The sequence below is a fragment of the Artemia sp. Qi Xiang Cuo genome, chromosome 14 (genome assembly GCF_049724085.1).
Source record: "Artemia sp. Qi Xiang Cuo chromosome 14, ASM4972408v1, whole genome shotgun sequence".
Taxonomy (NCBI): Eukaryota; Metazoa; Arthropoda; class Branchiopoda; order Anostraca; family Artemiidae; genus Artemia; species Artemia sp. Qi Xiang Cuo.
The window spans coordinates 57392599-57413931 of NC_142807.1; the positions used below are offsets into that span (position 1 = coordinate 57392599).

General features: G+C 34.6%; 1 protein-coding gene across 4 annotated transcripts in view; it reads right to left on the bottom strand.

The window, feature by feature from the left end:
- Positions 1-1609: 1609 nt before the first annotated feature.
- The window catches only part of LOC148944686 (uncharacterized), a 43306-nt gene continuing 23582 nt past the window's right edge, over positions 1610-21333 (bottom strand). For 2 of the 4 annotated variants that reach the window (XM_089100278.1, XM_089100279.1), the window contains 5 exons: positions 19050-19249; positions 15843-15970; positions 9225-9359; positions 6438-6598; positions 1610-1744 (listed from right to left, as the gene is read on the bottom strand). In XM_089100278.1, coding sequence (XP_088956404.1) covers positions 1735-1744; positions 6438-6598; positions 9225-9359; positions 15843-15968 — 432 coding nt within the window. In that variant the 5' untranslated portion in view covers positions 15969-15970; positions 19050-19249 and the 3' untranslated portion in view covers positions 1610-1734. The remainder of the gene's footprint in view (positions 1745-6437; positions 6599-9224; positions 9360-15842; positions 15971-19049; positions 19250-21333) is intronic. The other 2 variants (XM_089100276.1, XM_089100277.1) reach the window with 2 other exon arrangements.

Here is a 21333-nt window from a genome sequence, read left to right on the forward strand (position 1 = left end):
TGAAGTCATCTTCGCACTGCTGAAACTTTTGGTTATCATGCTTTTAAGTGCCCAACGAATTTTCTTCTCGATATGCCGTTTGAGTTGCTTGATTCTATACTTGCTTTCTTCATCTTGATTGTTTCTGAGAGTTCGTTTCTCGTTGCTCATGTCAACGATCTCCTGGGCAATCCAGGGCTTGTCTCTGGCATATTTACGGCCGAGAACGAGCTCGGCTGTCTCACAGACAGCCCTGCTGCTTTGCAACAGAAGCTGATAACTGTCCGCTGAGCTAAATAGGTCCGGTGTTTCTCGTATGATCTTCAAGAGTCTTTCATTTAGCTGCTCTCTATACTCTCATTTCGTCTTCTGGTCCTTCAGGGCTTCCAAACGGAATCTTAGGATTGTTCTCTTCGATTTGATGATGGCCTTTAACCTTAGACGAATTGATGACATAAGGAGGCTGTGATCACGGTCGAAATCTCTACTAGAGAGAGTCACTGTGTTTGAACGAAGATTTCGATCGGTTAGATACTAGTATATAATCAATCATGTTGGCAGTCCTTCCATCAGGGGACCACCAAGTGAATTTCTTCTTTTGCTTGTTACAAAGAGGTTGTTGTCTCGGCTAAATACAATGAGTCGCTCTCTTCTGATGTTGATCTGCCCTATACCAAATTTACCCATGATATCTTCGCTTCTACTGCTGTCATTTACCAAAATGGCATTGAAGTCTCCAAGGACTATGACGAACTATTTCTTTGGAATGGTCTCAACAAGACTCTGGAGCTGAGAGTAAAAATCTTCAGAGCCCTTATCCGACCTTGACGAAGCAGGAGCGTAAACCTGACCTAGAGAGAGGTTGCTGGACTGGATTTTGAGTCGGCTTATCATCAATCTTTCGGAGACAGACACCACTGACACTAGAGATTTTCTTGCTGGATTCGTCTATACAAGTACTTGCTATCTCTATGTTTTTAAGATCCTTTATTTTAATTTCTGTCCGTTTTGGGTTTCATTTATTCTTCAGTAGAAGTTCATGGTAATTTTGAGCTTGAATTTTATTATACGAATTTATTTCTGGTGGTTTTAATTTTAATAAGACTCTTTACTTTTCTTTGAAAACTTATTTTTTTGAAGCTTTTTTTTTCATTTATTTCTGTTAGTTTTTGATCACCGAAGTTTTGTTTCTGTTACATAACGAATATTTCTCCAATCTTTCATAACTCTGGCGTAAGAATTAAAATATCTGATAGTTCATAATTTAATAGTTCTAATTAGTAGCTCTTGATTCATTTCAACACCCCCCCCCCGGACATTCCCTGAAAATTTCAACTAAATACCATTAGCCGTTACTGGGACATTTCAGATACACCCTTCGGACAACCGAGATGCACATAGTATCATTCGATTGAATATTCTGGCTCTTAGCAGGTAGATAACCAGGATACATAATAGTGTTTTATATATGTATATATATATATATATATATATATATATATATATATATATATATATATATATATATATATATATATATATATATATATATATATATATATATATATATATATATATATATATATATATATATTTAGTTTAACATTACCCTTAGCATTCCCGGAAAGTTTAAGCACGGTTCAACATGCCTTGGAAGCTTCGACTTAATGCGCTCAGTTGTTCTTGAGACATCGCTGATGCGCCCCTTTGACAATCAGCATGCACATAGTCTGCTTTAATTTTTTTCAACATCTCCTAATACTTCCTGAAAGTAGTCACGAGTAAATATAGTACCAGTTGCAAGCAGTTGTAGTCACAGTCGAAAGTTTTCGAAGCAGTCAAGAGTCACAATTTGTCGCACTCAGATATAGTCACTGTCGCAGTCACAAACAATAACATTTGCAGCCACAGCAGTAGTGGCTCTGAAAGTTTTAAGTTAATACCCTTATTCGTTCCTAAAATATTACAGATATACCCTTTTGATAACTTGGATGCAGATAGTGTCTTTCGATTTAGATCAACACCCCTTTCAACATTCCCCAAAATTTCACTTCCATACCCTTAGTCTTTTGGAACACACCTAGGATCAGGATTTTAAATAAAATTACTTTTTAAGATTTCCTCAGCATACAGAGGAACCCCTAAACAAGCGAGAGGAGATGAGCTGCTTCACCTCCGTTCCTTTTTAAACTTTCCTCTCAACCCGATTTTTAAAGTTCAAAGTTAATGCCTTTAGTCGTTCCTTCGAAACTACTATTGTACCCTTTATCCTGCGTACAGTGTGTTTGATTTTGATCAAACACAGGAAATCATTGACATCCTCCATGACATTTTTAATGGTTTTACTTTAAAGCCCTTAGTCCGTTTGGAGACTCATGATCAAACATGCTCCCTTTTCCCAATAACGAGCGTTATATATAATCACTGAGCAATTTATATGACGTACAATACTTGCCCCAGGGACTGCAGGGAATTATCAACCATAGAAGCATACTTATTTGACTTTTTGATAATTTTGAACAAGATGGCTGTTCCAAAATTTTGATTGGATTTATTTGGGGAAATTGCAGCTAAAAAGGGCATGGGAGGGTACTGGTTGTCTTCCGACCATTTTTGAACATCCCCTTCAAGATGCCCTGAAAGTTAAACACGATACCCTCGACCTTTCTAAAATATTGCAAATACTTCTTTTTGAGAAAATTTATGTACGCAGTATATTTAAATTTAGTTGAGCATACCCCTCAACATCACCCGAATTTTCACCTTAATACACATAACCTTTTCGAATATATTCAGAATAAAATATTCCCCTCTTCCTAACGATAGATCCTGTAAATAAAAAATGGTCAATATTATATAATAGAATCCTTGCCCTGGAGGCTTTGGGGGGGGGCATTGCATCCTTTGAGGCATAGCTACTACACATTTTACTTATTTGTGTAAAATATAAAATATATGTCTCTTTGTTCTAAATTTTGATTAGTGTGGAAGAAATGAGGAATATAAAAAGTACAAAAGAGATGTAGCCCCCCGATCACTTTTCATCATCTCCCTCAACATACCCTGTAAATTTTGACTTGATACCCTCAGCCGTTCCTTAGATATTGCTGATACAACCTTTAGACAACGAGCATGCACACAGTCTGTTTTGATTGTAGTCGGCATTCCTCTCCAGAGCTTTGGAGGGGTACTTAATCCTCGTAGGCATAGCTTCTTGACCTTTAGGCTATTGTAAACAAGATTGCTATTTCAAAATTTTTATCGAATGCTTTTGGGAGAAGGCTGGCAGCCCTACAGCCACTTTTCAACACCCCCCTTCACATGTCCTGAAAGTTTCAACTTAAATCCTCGGCCAATCTTAAAATATTGGAGATCCGACTCTTTGATAAACTGGATGAAAATGGTACCTTTTGATTTGATTTAAGATACCCCTCAAAATTCTCTGAAGTTTCACGTAAACAATGGATAAATTACACAATTTATAAACATTGCCTCGGGGATGTGGGGGCATGGGATCCCTTGAGTTATATCAATTAGACCTTTTCACTAATTTGAACAAAATGGCAATTACAAAATTTTTAACCTTGTTGAGGAAACGGGAGCACACCAAAAAGAGTAGGAATAGGAGAGGGCTGGTTCCTCGAATTTCTCTTCCACATACCTTGAAAGTTTCAACCTCAAACCATCAGCTGTTCCTTAGATATGGCTGATATTCCCTTTTCACACACAACAAGGACAGAATATGTTTTGATTATGTTTGAAATTTCCTTATAGTTTCATCTTAATACTCTAAAGTTTTTGGGAGATCCATGATTGAAGATGGCCTCTTTTCTTAATAAAAAACATTTTATATTAACAATAGGCAACTTGCATAACTTACAGCCATTGCGCCAAGGTCTGGGAGAATGGGGTTTTCAACCCTGGAAGCATAGTTATTCGACCTTTGGACTAAGTTGAATAAAATGGCTATCCAAAAATTTTGATCTAATACAGTTGGGGAAAAATAGCATTGTCAGTGAGGGGGAGGTGAGGTCCCTTTGATCAATTTTCACTCTTACAAAGAGCATTGGAACAATTTACAATTGAATAAGCCTCCTCCAAAGTTTATATGACCAGCCCTTCCATAACCTTGTATGTTAACAATGGGAGACTTGCATAACTTACCGCCCTTGCCTCAGGGGCTTCGGGGTTTCTCTTAGCACTTGAGGTACAGGTTTTTGGACTTTGGACTATTTTGGACAAAATGGATATCTCAAAATTTTGATTGGATATTTTTTGAGAAAAAAGCGTCTTGGGGGCTGGTTGTCCTCCAGCCACTTTTCACTGTTAGAAAGGGCACCAGAACTCTTGGGGAGGGAATTAGGAATTTTAATTTCCAATCGAATGAGCCTCCTTCAAAGTTAATACAACCACCCCTTCAATAAAAATCCTACATGTTAACACGAGGCAACTTGCAGAGCTTATAGCCCTTATCGTGAGGGCTGTAGGGATTGGTCGCCCCCGGAGGCATATTTATTTGGACTTTGGAATATTTTGAGGAAAATTGTTACTTCAAATTTTTATACGATGCACTTGGGTAAAAAAAAACATGGGGTTGCTGGTTGCCGACATATCACTTTTGACTCTTAAAAAAAGCAATAAAATTTACGATTTTGAATCGAATGAGCCCCCTACATAGTTTTTAGGACCACACCTTTCATAATACCCTTATATAATACCAAAGGGAAACTTTCATAACTTACAGCCCTTCCCCGGAACGCGGGGAGGGGGCGGTGTCAACACCGGTGGCGCTGTGATTTGACCATGGTACTATTTGAGCAAATTGGCTATCTCCCCTTTTTCATTAGAGACATTCGGTGGGGGGGGGGACGAGCGTGGGTGCGGGGGCCTCCTATCACCTCTGACTCTTAAGCAAGAGAACTAGAGCTTTCTATTTCTAATAAGAAGAGCCCCCTCCAATGTTTATACGGCCACTCTCTCCATAAAAATGTCATATGTTAACAATGGGCACTAAGCATAGCATACAGCCGCTGCTCTGGGGGCTTTGGGAGTCTTGTCAACGCCAGAGGTATATCTATTTGGCCTTTGAACTATATTGAACAGAATGTCTCTATAAAAATTTGCTCGGATAAACTTGGAGGAAAAGAGCCTGAGGGAGTCTTTGAGCCCTTCGATCACTTTTGACTTATAAAAAGGGGACTAGAACTTTAAATTTCCAATGCAATGAGCCTCCTCCGAAATATATACCACGATCTCTTCCATAAAAAACATTGTACCTTAACGGTGGACAACTTCCATAACTTAGAGTCCTTACCCCAGGGTCTGAGAGGGAGGGGGTTGTCAACCCCGGAGGCGTCTGTTTTTGACCTTTGGACTTTTTTGAGCAAAATGGCTATCTCAAAATTTTTTATCGTATGAATTAGGGGAAAAAAGGTATCAGGGGTTGCCCTCCATTCGCTTTTGACTCTTAAAAAAGACACTAGAACTTTCAATTTCCAATCAAATGTGCCTCCTCCAAAATTTTGACGACCATCCCTTCCATAACAAACTTATATGCTAATGATGGGGAACTCGCAAAACTTATAGCCCTTGTCCTACGGTAGTAGGGGTTTTTCAACCCCAGAGGTATATTTTTTGGCCTTTGAACAATTTGAACAAAATGACTATCTTAAAATTTTGACGCGATACCTTTGGGGAAAAAGGGTGCCTTTTATAAGAGTCATCACTTTCGACTCTTATAAAAGGCCCTCGAAATTCCAATTTCCAATTGAATGAGCCCCCTCCAAAGTTCAAAAAATTATCCTTTCCGCATGAAGTGCCTCTGGGAAAAAAATTAATAATTATAATAATACACTGAAGTCTTATGGCTCTTTACAATAGGCAACGCTATAAATGTTTGTATGCACAGAAATGTTTGTGCTAAGTTGTGTTGTGTATTGAGTTTTGTTTTATGCATTAAGCTGAGACACCAAGCTCTGCTCTCTGTTGGATAGAGTTGGAATTTTTTAAGACATATTTTATGTATGTTAAATTGATAAATAATTTATCTTTAATATTTTTTTCAATTATTTGTACTTACTTTGTATGAATAAATATGTAATATAAAAATAAATTTCAGTATAATTAAAATACCCTCATTCTGATTAACTCAAAAACAGTAGGACCTGAATGGGGCCGAAAATGCTAAGCACGTTATTATTATTATAAGAAAAATTTTGAGATTTATATTAGGACAGTCATAAGTTCTAAATCCTAAGTCCTAGTCTCTCACCCTCACCCTTAAGTCCCCACGAACATGCCTGTGACCCCCAGCAAACTATGTATCTGAATGCATAATTTTGTCATTTTTTTATTTAACTCAATTTCCTAGGGTGTCAACATTAATAAAGTCGATATTAGGCACAACTTAATACCTTTAGAGAAGAAGAAAAAGTAATAGAGAAGAAGAAAATGAATACCTGAAAGTGTCAACTCCATCAATACAAGTTCCTCCGTTAAGACATGGATCGTTGTTGCAGACGTTCTCTTCACAATGAGATCCAACATAACCAGATGCGCAAGAACAGGTGTAGTTGTTTTCTCCATCTACACAAGTTGCTCCATTTAAGCATGGTTCTCCCTACAAAATACTAGGTTATAGGAAATTATTCAGTGAGAAAAAAAAAATAGTTCCCTACATTGGTAATTTAGATAGATATTCATTTGAACGATACTCTGGCTTACGTACGAATCAAAACACCTAGTGTAAACAGTACACAAAAGCAATAAACCAAACGGACTGATCCATGAATATACAAAATTGTAAATAAATAAGTGTAAGACATCATAAACTCAACAACAAAAAGCCCCCTCAAGCACTTCAAGCACCTCAATTTAGTCCAAAGTTCTCATCAAGGAAGTACCGCAAGCTGTTATGGGTTTCGGCGCTTTAAGTTTCTGACCAAAGCATAGTGGCACGCCTACCGTATGATGGTAAATATTGCGTTCCCCAGATAGGTGAGCCTTGTGAAATACAGGCATATTAGTAAAATTATCGGGCTTTCAAAAACCTTTCAAACAACAATAGACGGAATGTATCCTCACTAACTTAAATTGATGAATGGGGAGAAAATCTGAACTGTCATCAGAGAAAAGAGGTGTAGCGAAAAATAGACTATTCTATTAGGTCATAGAGAACCATTATAAAATTTAAATGACCAGCCTGCACATAAGCACCATCTGGACAGCATACCCCAAAAAAATAAACAACAGAAAATTTGCAACAATATTTGTTAATTTTTGTATATTTACTTAAAAGCTCATTTATTAAATTTTAGGAAAGTGATTCGTGAAATGGCAGATGGTGTCTTAGGGAAGGAAGTGAGAAACGCAACTAGGAAGATTAACGAAAAGTATTTAAGTTTAGTGAAAAGAGGAGGGGACTGTATAAGCAGTGTTTGTGTGATAGATCATGTGAATATAAGAGGTATGCAAGTGTAAAGTAGAGAAAGAATTTAATATGAATTAAGGAGGTGCGAAGTGGATGCCATGGATATCATTCCTGAAGATCTAAAAGATACAGCTAGACAGCATAATAGAAAACAATTGCATATGTATTAAAAAAAATTGAGAGTGAGAAGTCAATCTTAACTTGTCGTAGTTAAAAATTAATTTAAATAACTTTTCCACAAAAATAAGTTTTTTCAAAGAAAAGTAAAGAACTCCATTAAACCAAAAATTAGCTGAAATAAAACCGAAGTATCTACCAAGCGTAAAACTACCACAAATCACCATCAAATGAATATATGAAACCCAAAACGAACAGAAGTTACAATAAATAACCGAGTCAAACTCAAAACAAGCAGAAATTAGCATGAGTAAGGCTGACAACCCCCATGCCCTCTGAAGAGCAGAATATAATTTTCACTTTGCTGAAAAAAAATTAAATGTTTTAAATTGTTTTAATTTAATAAATAAAAAATTATTAATAAATTAATAAATAAATATAAGCAAACGTATATTAAACTGACAATACACATTCATTTGTACATTTTTCATTCATCTGCAAATTATATTCTGGTCTTGACAAAGCTTGGAGGTTGTCAGCCTTACTCATGTTGATTTCTGCTTGTTTTGAGTTTGACTCGGCTATTTATTATAAGTCCAGTATTTTCAGCTTTAGTAGCAGTAGGCGGTGCGGCCGGAGTAATACTAGTAGCAGAAGTAGGCGTAGTATGAGTAGAAGCAGCAGCATTTGAAAGCAGACATTGTCTTTTGGTTAATTTTGATTGGATGCATTTTGAAAATAATGATCGTGGAGAGGGGGGGGTGGGTGTGAATTACAAAAATTTTTAAAAATAAAAAAAATAAATATCACTGAATTTTTTTTAAATAAAAATAAACAAACCACGTTTTTATTCGCACACCCATTCCAAAGGCAAAAAATATGCGCCCGGGCATTAATTTAACCAATGGACCCCATTTTATATTTTGTATTTTTTTAACCTTTTTAGAATTTTTTAATTTACTTTTGACTATTTAAAAAAAAAATCCCGATCTAAAACTTTCAATCAGTTACATTTGGGGAAAAGGGAGCGTAGGGTGGGAGGGTTTATAACCCTTCTTCACTTTTAATCTTAAAAGAGAATCAGAACTTTCAATTTCCAATTAAATGAGCCTCCTCTAAAGTTTACACAACCATCCCTTCCATAAAACCTTAAATAAACCCGGGCAGAACTTACAATCCTTGCTCCCTGGCTCTGGGGGTTTGTTTCAACCCTGGAGCCCTTGTTATATGATCTTTGGACTATTTTCAATGGAATGGATATATCAATATTTCAACTGGATGCATTTGGAGAAGAGAAGGAGATGGAGGGAGGGGAGCTACTTGCGCTCCAACCACTTTTGTCTCTTAAAAAGGGCACTAGAACTTCTGAATTCCAATCGAATGAGCCCCCTCCAAAGTTTGTGCAACCACTCTTTCAAAAAAACCGTATACGTAAAGAGGGCCCACCTAGTATACCTTAAGAGGCCGGTCCCGGCGGGCTCGCGAGGGGGGGGGGTTTCAACCCCAGAGACACAATTAATCGACAAATACAAAATTACTAACGAGACCGGGTGATTATCTAGCGAATAATATTATATTAAGAACACATTTTTCCTTAATATTTGCATGACTTAGAAGTCATTATAAAGGCCGAAATTTCCTACTGGATAACAATAAAATTGCACTGAAGTTATTAATACGGTTAAGAAGAGCCACTCACAGCACAATCATCAATATTCAGCTCACAGTAATTGCCGGTGAATCCGGGTCGGCATTCACAAATAAAATCACCAACTTTGTCAAAGCAGGTTCCTGAGTTTTGACAGGGAGAATCTGTGCAGTCATCTATATCAATCTATAAAATATATTTAAAATAAAATATACTTTCATTTCATTGGTTTATTGGCAGTTGCATGTTATATACACCACATTAAATAATTGAAGTTAGTTTAATCCTAATAAAATATACAAAAAAAAAATGATAATTATGGATATTTGAAAGCAGTTCATAAAGAAGAGACTTTATACTTGCTTGAAGAATCATAAGTGAAGATTAGATAGACACTGACGTCCCCTGGGCCGTACAGCGAGAGGGTAATCATCCTGAATTCTGAATACCATAATATGACGAAAACATAATACTTTAGTAAAAAATTTATGGAAACTACAACAAAGAATTATGGAAAGCAGGCCCCCCGAATGCATCATATTAAATACCTAACTTAACCAACTCTATACATTAAATATTTAATTTAAATGTACCTGTATAAAAGTTTATCTCACTTAGACTAAGCTAATTATCTCCGAATAAAGACAGAGAAACTGGTTTTACTCAGATCAAGAACTTGAGGGTGGTCGCTATAACACGTAAGAACCGGTTTATTTTCTGCGGCACATTTTCATACTACAACCATATTATTCCTTATTTCTTATAGACTGTCCACTTTATAGCCCTACCATTTCAAAAACTAATTTGTTTTAAAACCAGATGAACCTGGGAAACTGCGTCAAATGAGTTTGATTGACACCAAAATTATATACTATTCAAAATATGTTTATTTTGTATGAAATATTAAACCAGTAAGAAAAAACAATAGTTTTTTACACAATAGTTTTTACAAATAAATAATATTTGATAGTAAACATAATTTATTATCAAAGGACAATTTAACTGTCCTGTAAATTAGTGGTATTTCTGTCATAAGCTCTGATAGATAATAACTGGCCATTTAATTCTTTTGCTGTTAAAAATTTACACTCTACTTACATTTTTATTAAATCAAATATTTTCTTCTACAACATGTTCTATCCTTTCATTTTTCCTATACTTGTGATTATAAAACAACATCTTGACAGCTCTCGGTTTGCCTGTGGATTGGCAGTGCCTAGTTTTACTTGATTTTAGGTAATTATATTATGAAACTTTCTATTCCAAGCGCATGTGTCATGTAGTACAATAAAAGTAATATTATTTATTTGTCTTTTCAGGTTCTTCCTCTGCAATTTAATTTTTCTAATCCTTTTATTGCCATATATGATTCTCATTTAATGTTTTTTCAGTTTTATTTATCATTTTTTATTTTTTATATTAATTTTTTGTTTGTATTTAAAATATTTTTTCGTACTTTATTTTATATTTGTATAGTATATTATTTGTTTTCTAGTCAAAGTTTGACAATACTTTTTCAATAGAGGTTACATAACATTTTATTTCCTGATAGAAAAAATCGTTTCTGTTCCAACTAGTGAAAATGCATATCATTTAGAATTCACGTAAAGTCATGCGTTTCTGCGAATCTTGATCAACAACTTTGTTTTTTTAGTTAACATTATTGTTTCCAAATCTTAAAAAATAATCGAAATACACTTTAATGTAAATTTCAAGCCTACAGCAACAGCTGTCACTACAGCAACTACAAAAACAGCAGCTAGTACCAACTTGAACTATCTAAACATAGTTTTTAAGAAAATCTCAATCCTAGAGCTTGAAATCCAAATCATGGGTTTCTACGACCGTTGTGACAATAATTATTTCAGTGAATATTATTGTTTTTAAATTACTAACAAAATGTTGCTAAAAGCGGTTGCAAACAACTGCTGGGACCATGGAAACAAACGTTTAAGCAAATTTCCGACCTACAGCAGTTACTATACTACAGAAACAAAAACAACAGCTAGCAACACCTTGGACTATTGAGCAGGGGGCAGGGGCCAGTTGCTATAGGGCAGGGAGGGCAACTATCCCCTCCCCCAGACCTCAGCTTGCCCCAGCTGAAATTTACTTTCTGCAAAAAAATCTTTTCAAAATTAAGATAAGCCTGCATAATTCAAGTATCCAGAGAAACAGGTAAGTTTTCTTTAGTATATCTTTGCCTTTACGGTATTCTGTGACACATTTTTTTAGTTTTCACAGTCATTTTAAATTTATTTGGGAAAACTGGCTTCAACTTTGCCCCCTCCCCAGGATTTTGACGAAATTACACCGCTGCTATGGAAACACATTTCTATTCAAATTTCTTGCTTATAGCTGGGTATCAAAATTATGGGTTTCTGAAAGTTTTAATAAACAATTTTTTCATTTTTTTTTGTCAACACTGATGTTTGTACTTACTAACAACAATCCTTCCAACAAATGCAAACAACAACTGTGACTGCGGTAAAAAAAACGTTTAAGTAAATTTCCTGCCTACAGCAATAACCCTATTACAGGAACTACAACAACCACAGCTAGCAACACCTTAGACTATAGTATCAAGTTTCTATTCAAATTTCAAGCATACACCTTGGTCTCCAAATCATGGGTTTCTTCAAGTTCCAATAACAATATTTTCTTTTTATTTGATACCATTATTTCCACTCACTAACAAAAACCATTCCAACAATTGCAAGCAACAAATAGGACCGCGGAAACAAACTGTTAATTAAATTTCGGGCTTACAGCAGTAACTATACTACAGAAACTACAACAACAACGGCTAATAACAACTGAGACTATGGATACATGCTTTCTAAAAAATCTCAGCCCTGCAGCTTAGAAATTAAATTATGGGTTTCTATGACTTATGATGAACACGATTTTCTGATAAACATTATTGTTCTCACTTACTATCAAACAAATCATTACCAACAATTGGAAACACCAGCTGCGAAGTGGAAACAAAATTTTAAGCAAATTTCTAGCTTACAGCAAAAACTGTTACTACGAAAACTAAATTAAAACAGGTAGCAACAGCTTAGACTATAGAAACATATTTCTATTCTATTTTAAGCCAACAGCTTGTTATCCAAATCATGGGTTTCTGCAAACTTTGATGAATATATATACGTTTTTTTAGTCAATACCAGTGTTTCTAGTTTCAAAGAGTTCGTGATAACGAACTGTAAGCAAGGAGCGGCGTGGCTCAATAGGAACCGAACGTCTAGAAAACGGAATTTTTACATTAGTCGATATATTTTAGAAGAATTGACATATCATGTTGATTCCAAATATATGAGATTCATTAAGTTTAGTTTTATCTTTCAAGGGCTACGATCTGAGAAAATTTGCCTGATTTTCAAATAAGAGGGGAAATACCCCCTAAAAGTCAAGGAATTATTATGAAAATCACACCATCAGATTCAGCGTATCAGAGAACTCTATTGCAGGGGTTTCAAGCTCCCATCATAATATGTGGAATTTCGCTTTTTTTACAAAAAAAAATCACAGATGCGTGTTTATTTGTTTTTATTTTTTTCCCCAAGGGTGATCGTATCGCACCAAAGGTCCTATAATATCTGGAGAGGGCTCATTCGAACGGAAATTAAAAGTTCTACTGCCCTTTCAAAGTGACCAAAAACACTGGAGGGTATCTAGCCCCCCTCCCACGCTCCTTTTTTAACCAAAATCGTTCGATCAAAATTTGGGGATAGCCATATTGTTCAGCATAGTTGAAAAGTCCGATATCTAGGTCTTTGAACATAACTTAACTCACCCCAGCCCCTGGGAAAAGGTCTTTAAGTTATGAAATTTGGTCATTAATTACGAAAGGTATTTTATTTGTTATTGGGTAGAATATATATATTATTCAGATGGGGGGGGGGGGGAATTTCCCGCTTGGGGGATTTTCCGTGGGGAGGGAAGTTTCCGGGGGGTTGAATTTCAGGGAAAATTTTACACTGGGGAAATTTACCAGAATTCCTCTACAAAATTCTTTTTGTGTGTCTTTCTTTCTCTTTGTTGACTCATTTTTACATGTGTGGATGTTAATGGTAATTGTCCGGGATAAATTTTCACCGGGATTGAATTGTCTAGAGGATCTTTCTGTGGAGGGGGAGCCAAATTTCCCGGAATTATTTAAAAAATAATCAGAATTTAAACAGTTTTTCAGCTTAGAGTAAGGAGCAATATTAAAATTCAAACGAGCAGAAATTTCTATGTATATGATTGGGGTTGCCCCCTTCTTAATACCTCGCTCTTCGAGCTAAAGTTTGAATTTGTGTGTAAATTTTTTAATAAATACTACTGAAACACAAGGGCTGTTAAATTATAAAAATAATACAATTTTTTAAAATTAAAAAAAAACTTTAGCGAAAAGACCGGGGTATTAAGAAGGGGGCAACCCCCTCCTACATGCAACAAATTCTGTTCGTTTCAAATTTTAATGTTGCTCCTTTACTTTCAGCAAAAAAACTTTTTATTTTAATTAATTACTAACAAAATTATTCAAAAAATTGAAAACAACAGCTGGGACCTCGAAAATAAAGTTTTAAGTAAATGTCAAGACTGCCGCAACAACAGTTACTACAAAAACAACAACAACATCAGCTAGAAACAACTTGGAGCTATTTCTATTCAAATTTCAAGCCTACAGTTTGGTTTCATTTTTGCGTAAATCCCTTTCATCAACTTTCAAGTAAATTTCAGGCCTAAAGAAGTATATATACTACAGAAACTACAACAACAGCTAATAAAAATCGGGACTATGGAAACGTTTTCTAAGAAAATCTAAATCAAAGGGCTTCTATGAGTTATGATGAAAATGTTTTTCTGGTCAAAATTATTGTCCTTACTTACTAACACAAGAATCATTGCCAGCAATTGAAAAAAAAAAAAAAAAAAAAAAAAAAAAAAAAAAAAAAAAAAAGCTGGAACCTTGATAACGGACTTTAACAGCTGTTAATACCGCAACAAAAAAAACAACCGCTAGCGACCACTTGGACTCTGGAAAAACATTTATTATCAAATTTCAAGCCTAAAGCTTGGAATTCAAATCATTGGTTTCTGCAAGTTTCGATAAACATATAATTTTTTTTAGTCAACACCAGTGTTTCCCCTTACTAATAAGAAATGTTCCAAAATTTGCGAACAACACCTTGGACCACTTAAAAACTAAGTAAATTTTAGGCCTACAGCAGTAACTATAACACAGAAATAATAGTAGCAGCTAACAACAACCAGGACTAAGGAAACAGGCTTTCTAAGAAAATGTCTGCCCAACATCTTAGAATCTAAATCATGGGTTTCCCCGAGTGGCGCTGAGCATATTTTCTGGTGAACAATAGCTAACAACAATTTACAGAATTACATAAATGAGAATACAGAGAAAACGGGTAAAATATTTAAAACAAAACAGTAAATTTAACTACACTGTTTTGTTAAAAATATCATGCCCATTTTCTCTATTCTTTCGTTTATTTAATTCTGTAAATGAGAAGGCAGAATTGTCTAAGAAATTAGCAACAATTTGGGCTATGAAAACACATTTCTATTCTACTTCAAGCATACCGCTCGGCGTCCATATCATGGATTTTCGCAAGTTGCGGTAAACCCGTCTCTCCGCTTACTAACAAGATTCATTACCAAAAATTACTAACAGCAGCGGGGACCGTGGAAACATAATTTTTAAATAACTTTTTAACCAGCCTCTTGGTACAATCCGTTTGAGACTGAAAAAAATAAGAAGAAGTATTAAAACAAACTATTTAATTAAGGAAATTAGAGTAAATTTAAAAACTTAAATGACAATTGACCATGGGACCATGGGCATAAGACCATGGGAAAGTACCGAAACAAGCCCGATAGACATAAAAAACATCCTTAATCGCGTCTATTAATATAAATTCATATAGGGATAAAATCCTTTTAATCGACAGTGATAAATTTCGAGGATGAAACTTGAACTCATATTCACCTCCCATCCTAAATCCCAGTCACTACAAATGTGACTGAAATAACTAGTATTTTTGTGAAGTTTATCACTGTCTATAACGATTTAATCCCTATTAAAGATAAAGATTTTATCCCTATTTGAACTTTTATTTATCATCATAGAAAGGCAGTGTGGTCTTCGAAATTATCTTAATCACGTGTGTTCACGTCACATCACGTCACGTACACGTAACACCAAGCCAGATCTTTCGCTGTTGCTGACAAATTACCAAATGATGGGGATTAAACATTACAAACTAAGCAATATACCAAATATTTAGGCTATATTAAGTTTGGAATAAGCAAATTAACAAATTTGATGTCCTAATCTTAAGATTGAAATGTATTTAAAATAATATTAGAATATTTGAAATTAAATATTTTTAATTATAAAATGAAATAATCATTTAAAATAAGTAATTCTATTAAAATACTATAAAAAATATTCCTTCCAGAAGAAGGATGAGCAACAAAGACTTTTCTAGGCTTTCCTTCCAGAAGAAGGAGGTAGTAACAAAGAGGCAAGGGAGGATTTTATATCCAACGCTACCACCTAATCTTCAGAGAAAAAATTAACTAGGATAATTTTGGCTAATTGTTTTTCACTATTTTGCCTAGTATAGTTCAGGAAAACTTGGCAAACGTGCTTACCTCACAAAATTGTCCACTAAATCCATTTTGGCATATGCAACTAACACTATTGACGCCATCTATACACGTGCCATTGTTGCTACAGGGTAGTGATGAACATTCGTCAATGTTGATGTCACAATTCATACCTGCACGAGAATTAAGCCCTTAGCAATTACATAAGTTTAACAAAGGTATCTCTTTAGTGTCACAATCATAAGAAAGACCTTGAAACTTTTTGGAACTCTTCTTTTACGAAAAAAAAAAAAGGATTATAGTTTTTCCGTCTACATGGAAAAAAGCAAATTTATTAATACCAAAAAATGGCGGAGAGAGGCCATGAGGAATTCAAGAACAACTTTATATGTTATTACTGTGTAATAAAGTTACTGTTAATCGTTACCGTTTCAATGAGTTTCCGTTTACGCTATTACTTTCATTTCAAGTCTTAAAAAGCTTTCGTGTTTCTGGGTGGTAAGAAAAAGAAAAAAATATCCTCTTGGAATTGAACTGGTATGCTATGAAGTATTAAACAGACTAGCATCCAAGGTAAATCTAATTACATTGATGTGGGCTCCTGGAAAGGCGTATCCAGTATTTGTGTTAGGGGCGGATGTTACAAAAAAAACTTAACAAACGGGTAAAAAGAATTTTTACGTTCATTTTTGTTACGTTTTTATGAGTCGGACCAATTTTCTTTTCCACATTAAACCACTGATGACCTACTATTCATAAGTTTTCCATTTTTTTGCTCTTACCCTAGAGTAGAAGGCTTGAAAACAAAAATTGGCGATTAATCATTAATTAGATATTTCAGCTTTTATTCTTATAATACAGATTGACTATATTTAATGTCCAATTTCATTCAAAATTTTCTTTTGAAAAACTTTTCAAGTTTTTGATGATTTAAAAAAAAACATTCTTAAAGACTAAAGATCAGAGGCAACGCTATCCTTGCCCTTTTAAATACCCCTCTGTTCAACACTGATCGTATTTTGAAATTATATTTTTTTCCAAACTAGTCAAAAGGTCTAATAGCTATACCTCCAGGAATACCATTCCCCCAAAGCCCCGGGCAAGGACTGTAAATTATGCAATTTACCCATTGTTTACAGGCAGGATTTATCATTAGAAAAAAGGAGTGTTTAATTTTGGCTGTATCCAAAAAGGTTAAGGGTATTACGGTGAAACTTTGAAGGATGTTGAAGAGTATGTTAAACTAAACCCAAAGGCACAAGGTGCCTTTGTATCCTCATTAAAAAGGAGGATCTACAATATTTTAAGAGTGGCTGAGGGCAATAAGTTTAAACTTTCTGATAATGTTGGGGCGATGTGGAAAAATGTTTGGAGGGCTGCCAGTCATCCTAAAACTGAGAAAAGATTAAAAAACTAAAATATGGCCAATATAGCAGTAAATCCAGGCATGCAGAAGCAGACGTGTCCAAAATCCTTGGGTTTACAATTCGCCTCATTATGGCATGGATCAGAAAAGCAGTCATTCACTCCAAGGATCGTAGATTCTTCTGTAGCAGGTATGCTCTACTAAACAAGAAAACAAAAAGAAAGACAACGGAATCAATAAAATGTAAAACAAAATTTTAGATTTCCTCTGGAGATTTTTCCGTAGGCAGGATTATAGGAAGGTTTTAGAATCCTCTTTAGCAGGCATGCTCTACTAAACAGGAAAATAGGAAAGTTGAGTCAATAAAAAAGAAAACAAAATCAAATACTCATGATTTCATAGCGTCCAAAAAGTTGTGCCTTCCCACGATGTAGTTAGTCTGGAACACCAGTAAAATATATCCTAGATGGAAAATAACTGTAATTTTTTCCAGGGAGAAAAGCTGATTTCTGGATAATTCTTTTGGCGAGAAAGGTCTGATATATTTCCCTACATTTAATTTGTTTCATTGTTTCGCGGTTTTTTAGTCTCTTGGGGCGAGGGCTAATTACCTTCGACCGCAGCAAGCATCCAGGTATCCGGTTGCATGGATGAAAAAATACTTCGCCCCCCATTTTCATTTAGATTCTTAAGAGGTTACTTAGTAGGCCATTAAATAATTGCCGAGACAACACTGCTTGAGTATGACAAAATAGAAATATACAAGACAAAGAAGAAAAACAAGGGAAATCACAGTCAGTAAAATAGAAAAGGAAAGTGGAACAGTTGCCTTTTTATCATTGGTTAAGAAAAGACCTCTGCTATTTTAGTTTTTATACTTCAAGGTTATTATTTTTTTATGTCTTTCCCGAAATATTGACATTTTCCTTCTTTTTCCTCGTTTTTACCTCAATTTGTTCATTGTCTTACATCTTTTTATTGTAAAATAGACCATTATATTTTTGTGACCAATACATTTAAAGACGAAAAGAAATTGCCATATTTTAAGGAGGGAGAGCCAAGGAGGGTGAATTTTAAGCTATAATTTCAGGAAACGATTTGTCGTTAAATCTGGTTTCTTTACTTTTGAAGCTTTATTTATTCTTAGTTCAGATTAAAACTCCCTAGAATGAGAATCCTGCAGAGTTTCTCATAAGATTCACTCAGAGTTTTGCCTTGGATTTTAGAGATACTTTTGAAATAGTTTTTTTTAAGTAGACATCATTCAGACCTAAAAAGTTCTAATCCTACAAATTATTGAAACATAACTTATTACTTTTGATGATTCTCCGGATTGGTTGTGTCTTAGAGACAATTTGCATTTTCCCTTGTAATATAGAAGTAGACTCTAGACTTCAGACTGTAACAGCCGTAGACTGTGTAACAAGACTGTAGACTGTAAAAGACCCAGTAAGACTGCAATGACTGTTCATTTTAATACCTAATTTTCAAAAATTTCACGGCTAAAATTTGCTAATACTCTAGTAATAATTATTTTTCAGGGAAATTTACCGGCAATTAGTGGCAAAAATATTCTCTGAGTCTGTGGAAACATGCTCATCGTCAATTTTTTTTTTTTTTTTTTTTTTTTACCCCAAAAGAAGAATTCTGCGCTTTTTTAAAATTATGTAAAAGTGATATTTTGAAAGAGTGATATTTATACCTAATCCAAACATAGGCATAATATCAATTAATATACATTGAATATGAAAATTAATATGTATATAGTATGTAAAACTATAGTATGTGAAATTATACTATTAGAAAATTTTTTAAAACTATTAGAAAAACTATTAGAAAAATTTATGTAAAAAACATACATAATAGTATGTAAAATTAATACGTACCTCGAGTTCCTCATAGCAATTGTTCTTCATTGGTTCTTCATAGCAATTATTAATATCTAACGAGCCTGTTGTATTTGTAATCATACCAGGTGAACACTTCAGGCCAAACGTTTGGCCAAGCTCTGGCTGATAAGAGCCTAAAGGGCAGGGATAACAGGGTTCTAATCCAATTTCAGAGACTTCCCCCGCATTGCAGATTGCTGAAAACAAAAGTTCAATTTTTATTCATTAATTTTCAAGAAAGTTGATATTTTTAACATTAAAAAGAAAACAACAAAAATAAATGACAAAGGCCAGCCTGATGGACCAAGAAACACACAAAAAAAATCAATCAAATGTATTTTCTTTCAACACATAATTGCTACACTAAAAAACAATGGACTTTTAGTTAAAGTAACAATGGCGGTGAAAAAGAAATTTGCATGTGGAATAGTGGCCAAAACTGTGGTTGAGATGTGACCTGATGGGCCAAGAAACGCAAAAAACAGACATTTTCTTTTAATACCGAATTATTCAATACAGAACTATTCTGATAAACAACGGGCTTTTAGTTGAAGTAACAATGACTGTAAAAATGAAATTCAACTTCAGGAAAGGGGCCGAAAATTGGCCGAGATGTGGCCAAGAAACGCAAAAAAACAAATATTTTCTTTCAATACAGAATTACTATTCTAAGCAACAACGGGTTTTTAGTTAAAGTAACAATAACAATTAAAATGAAATTTAACTGTAGGAAAGTGGCCGAAACTGTAGTCAAATAAAAACTTTCGCAACGCTATAACAATAGTAACAATGGGTTTATTAAAAAAAAAAATATATACATCATCGATTCCCTGAAGCAATGCTTGTGCGGGAGAAAACCCTCCTAACCAAAAAAAAAAAAAAAAAAAAAACAAGAAACAAAAAAAAGAAAAAAAAAAATAAAAAATAAAAAAAACACATAAAATAAAAAAAAACATAATTAGAGCTCAACTTACCGGACCCGAAAACCAACGAACCTCCAAACAACATCCAACAAAAATATAATAATTATAATCATATTCAGCTGCAACTAAACCCTCCTCAATAACAAAACTTAAGTGGCGTGGAATAATCCATTCAAAATATACACATCAAAACAATGGTTCTTTAGCGACTTACGAAAATCCTGCAAACCCCCAACATTCCTCAAATCCTCTGGCAAACTCTCCCAAACTAACGGAACTACATGGCGAATTGAAAACCTAGACCTAGACGTGACCATAGCTGGTCTTCGCATCAACTGAGAAGATCGTGTCAAATGATCGTGAACAGTAGACGCAAGACTAAACATTTCTGAAAAACATGATGGTAACTCCGAAGCTAAATATTTAAACATAAACAGAGCATTATAGAATACACATATTCCTGCTAACGGTAGAATTTTATACTCGCGGTAAAGATGCCTCACCGATGCAAATAGGTCAATTTGATTACCATAAAGAACTCTAATTGCCATATTCTGTGTTACGCAGAGCGGATGGAAGTGAGTTACGAAAGTTTTCGACCAAACCATACAACGGTAAATGAGATATGGATGAACCATAGAAAAATACAACATTCTCAGAATTTCACACGGAAAAAGATACCTAAGTTTACGCATAATACCAATATTACGAGACAATTTGCTGTTAACAGATGCAATATGGTCTTTAAAACTAAGGCTTTCATCAATTATAACACCAAGGTATCTAGTACTAGTAGATCTTACAATAGTATGGTGCCCTACTTCTATACTATTAATCCATGGATAATGTCCAGTAACTCTACCATAAATCAAAAAATTCGACTTATTGTGATTCAGTTTCAATTTATTTACTCGCATCCACTTTTCAATCGAAGAAATACCTTGTTTCAATATAGTCATCAACTCATTTTCAGTTCTAGCAGCTACGGTGAAATGGGCATCATCAGCAAAACATGGTAGAATTCCCTTAGTACAGTAAGTATCAAGGTCTAAAGAACAAGACACATTACTTGAAGCTCTACAAAGGTCATTAATATAAACCAAAAACAACAACGGGCCCAAAACAGAACCCTGGGGTACTCCAATCGAAATATATTCAATTTTAGATGTAACTCCATTCATCACAACACACTGAGTCCTTCCACTAAGAAAACTAACTATGACATTTAAAAAATCACCACGTATACCACTACTATATAGTTTTTGAACTAGTATATCATGATCAACAGAGTCAAATGCTTTAGTAATATCCAAAAATATCGAAGCTATCTTCAGACCCTTGTCTAAAGCATCATTAAT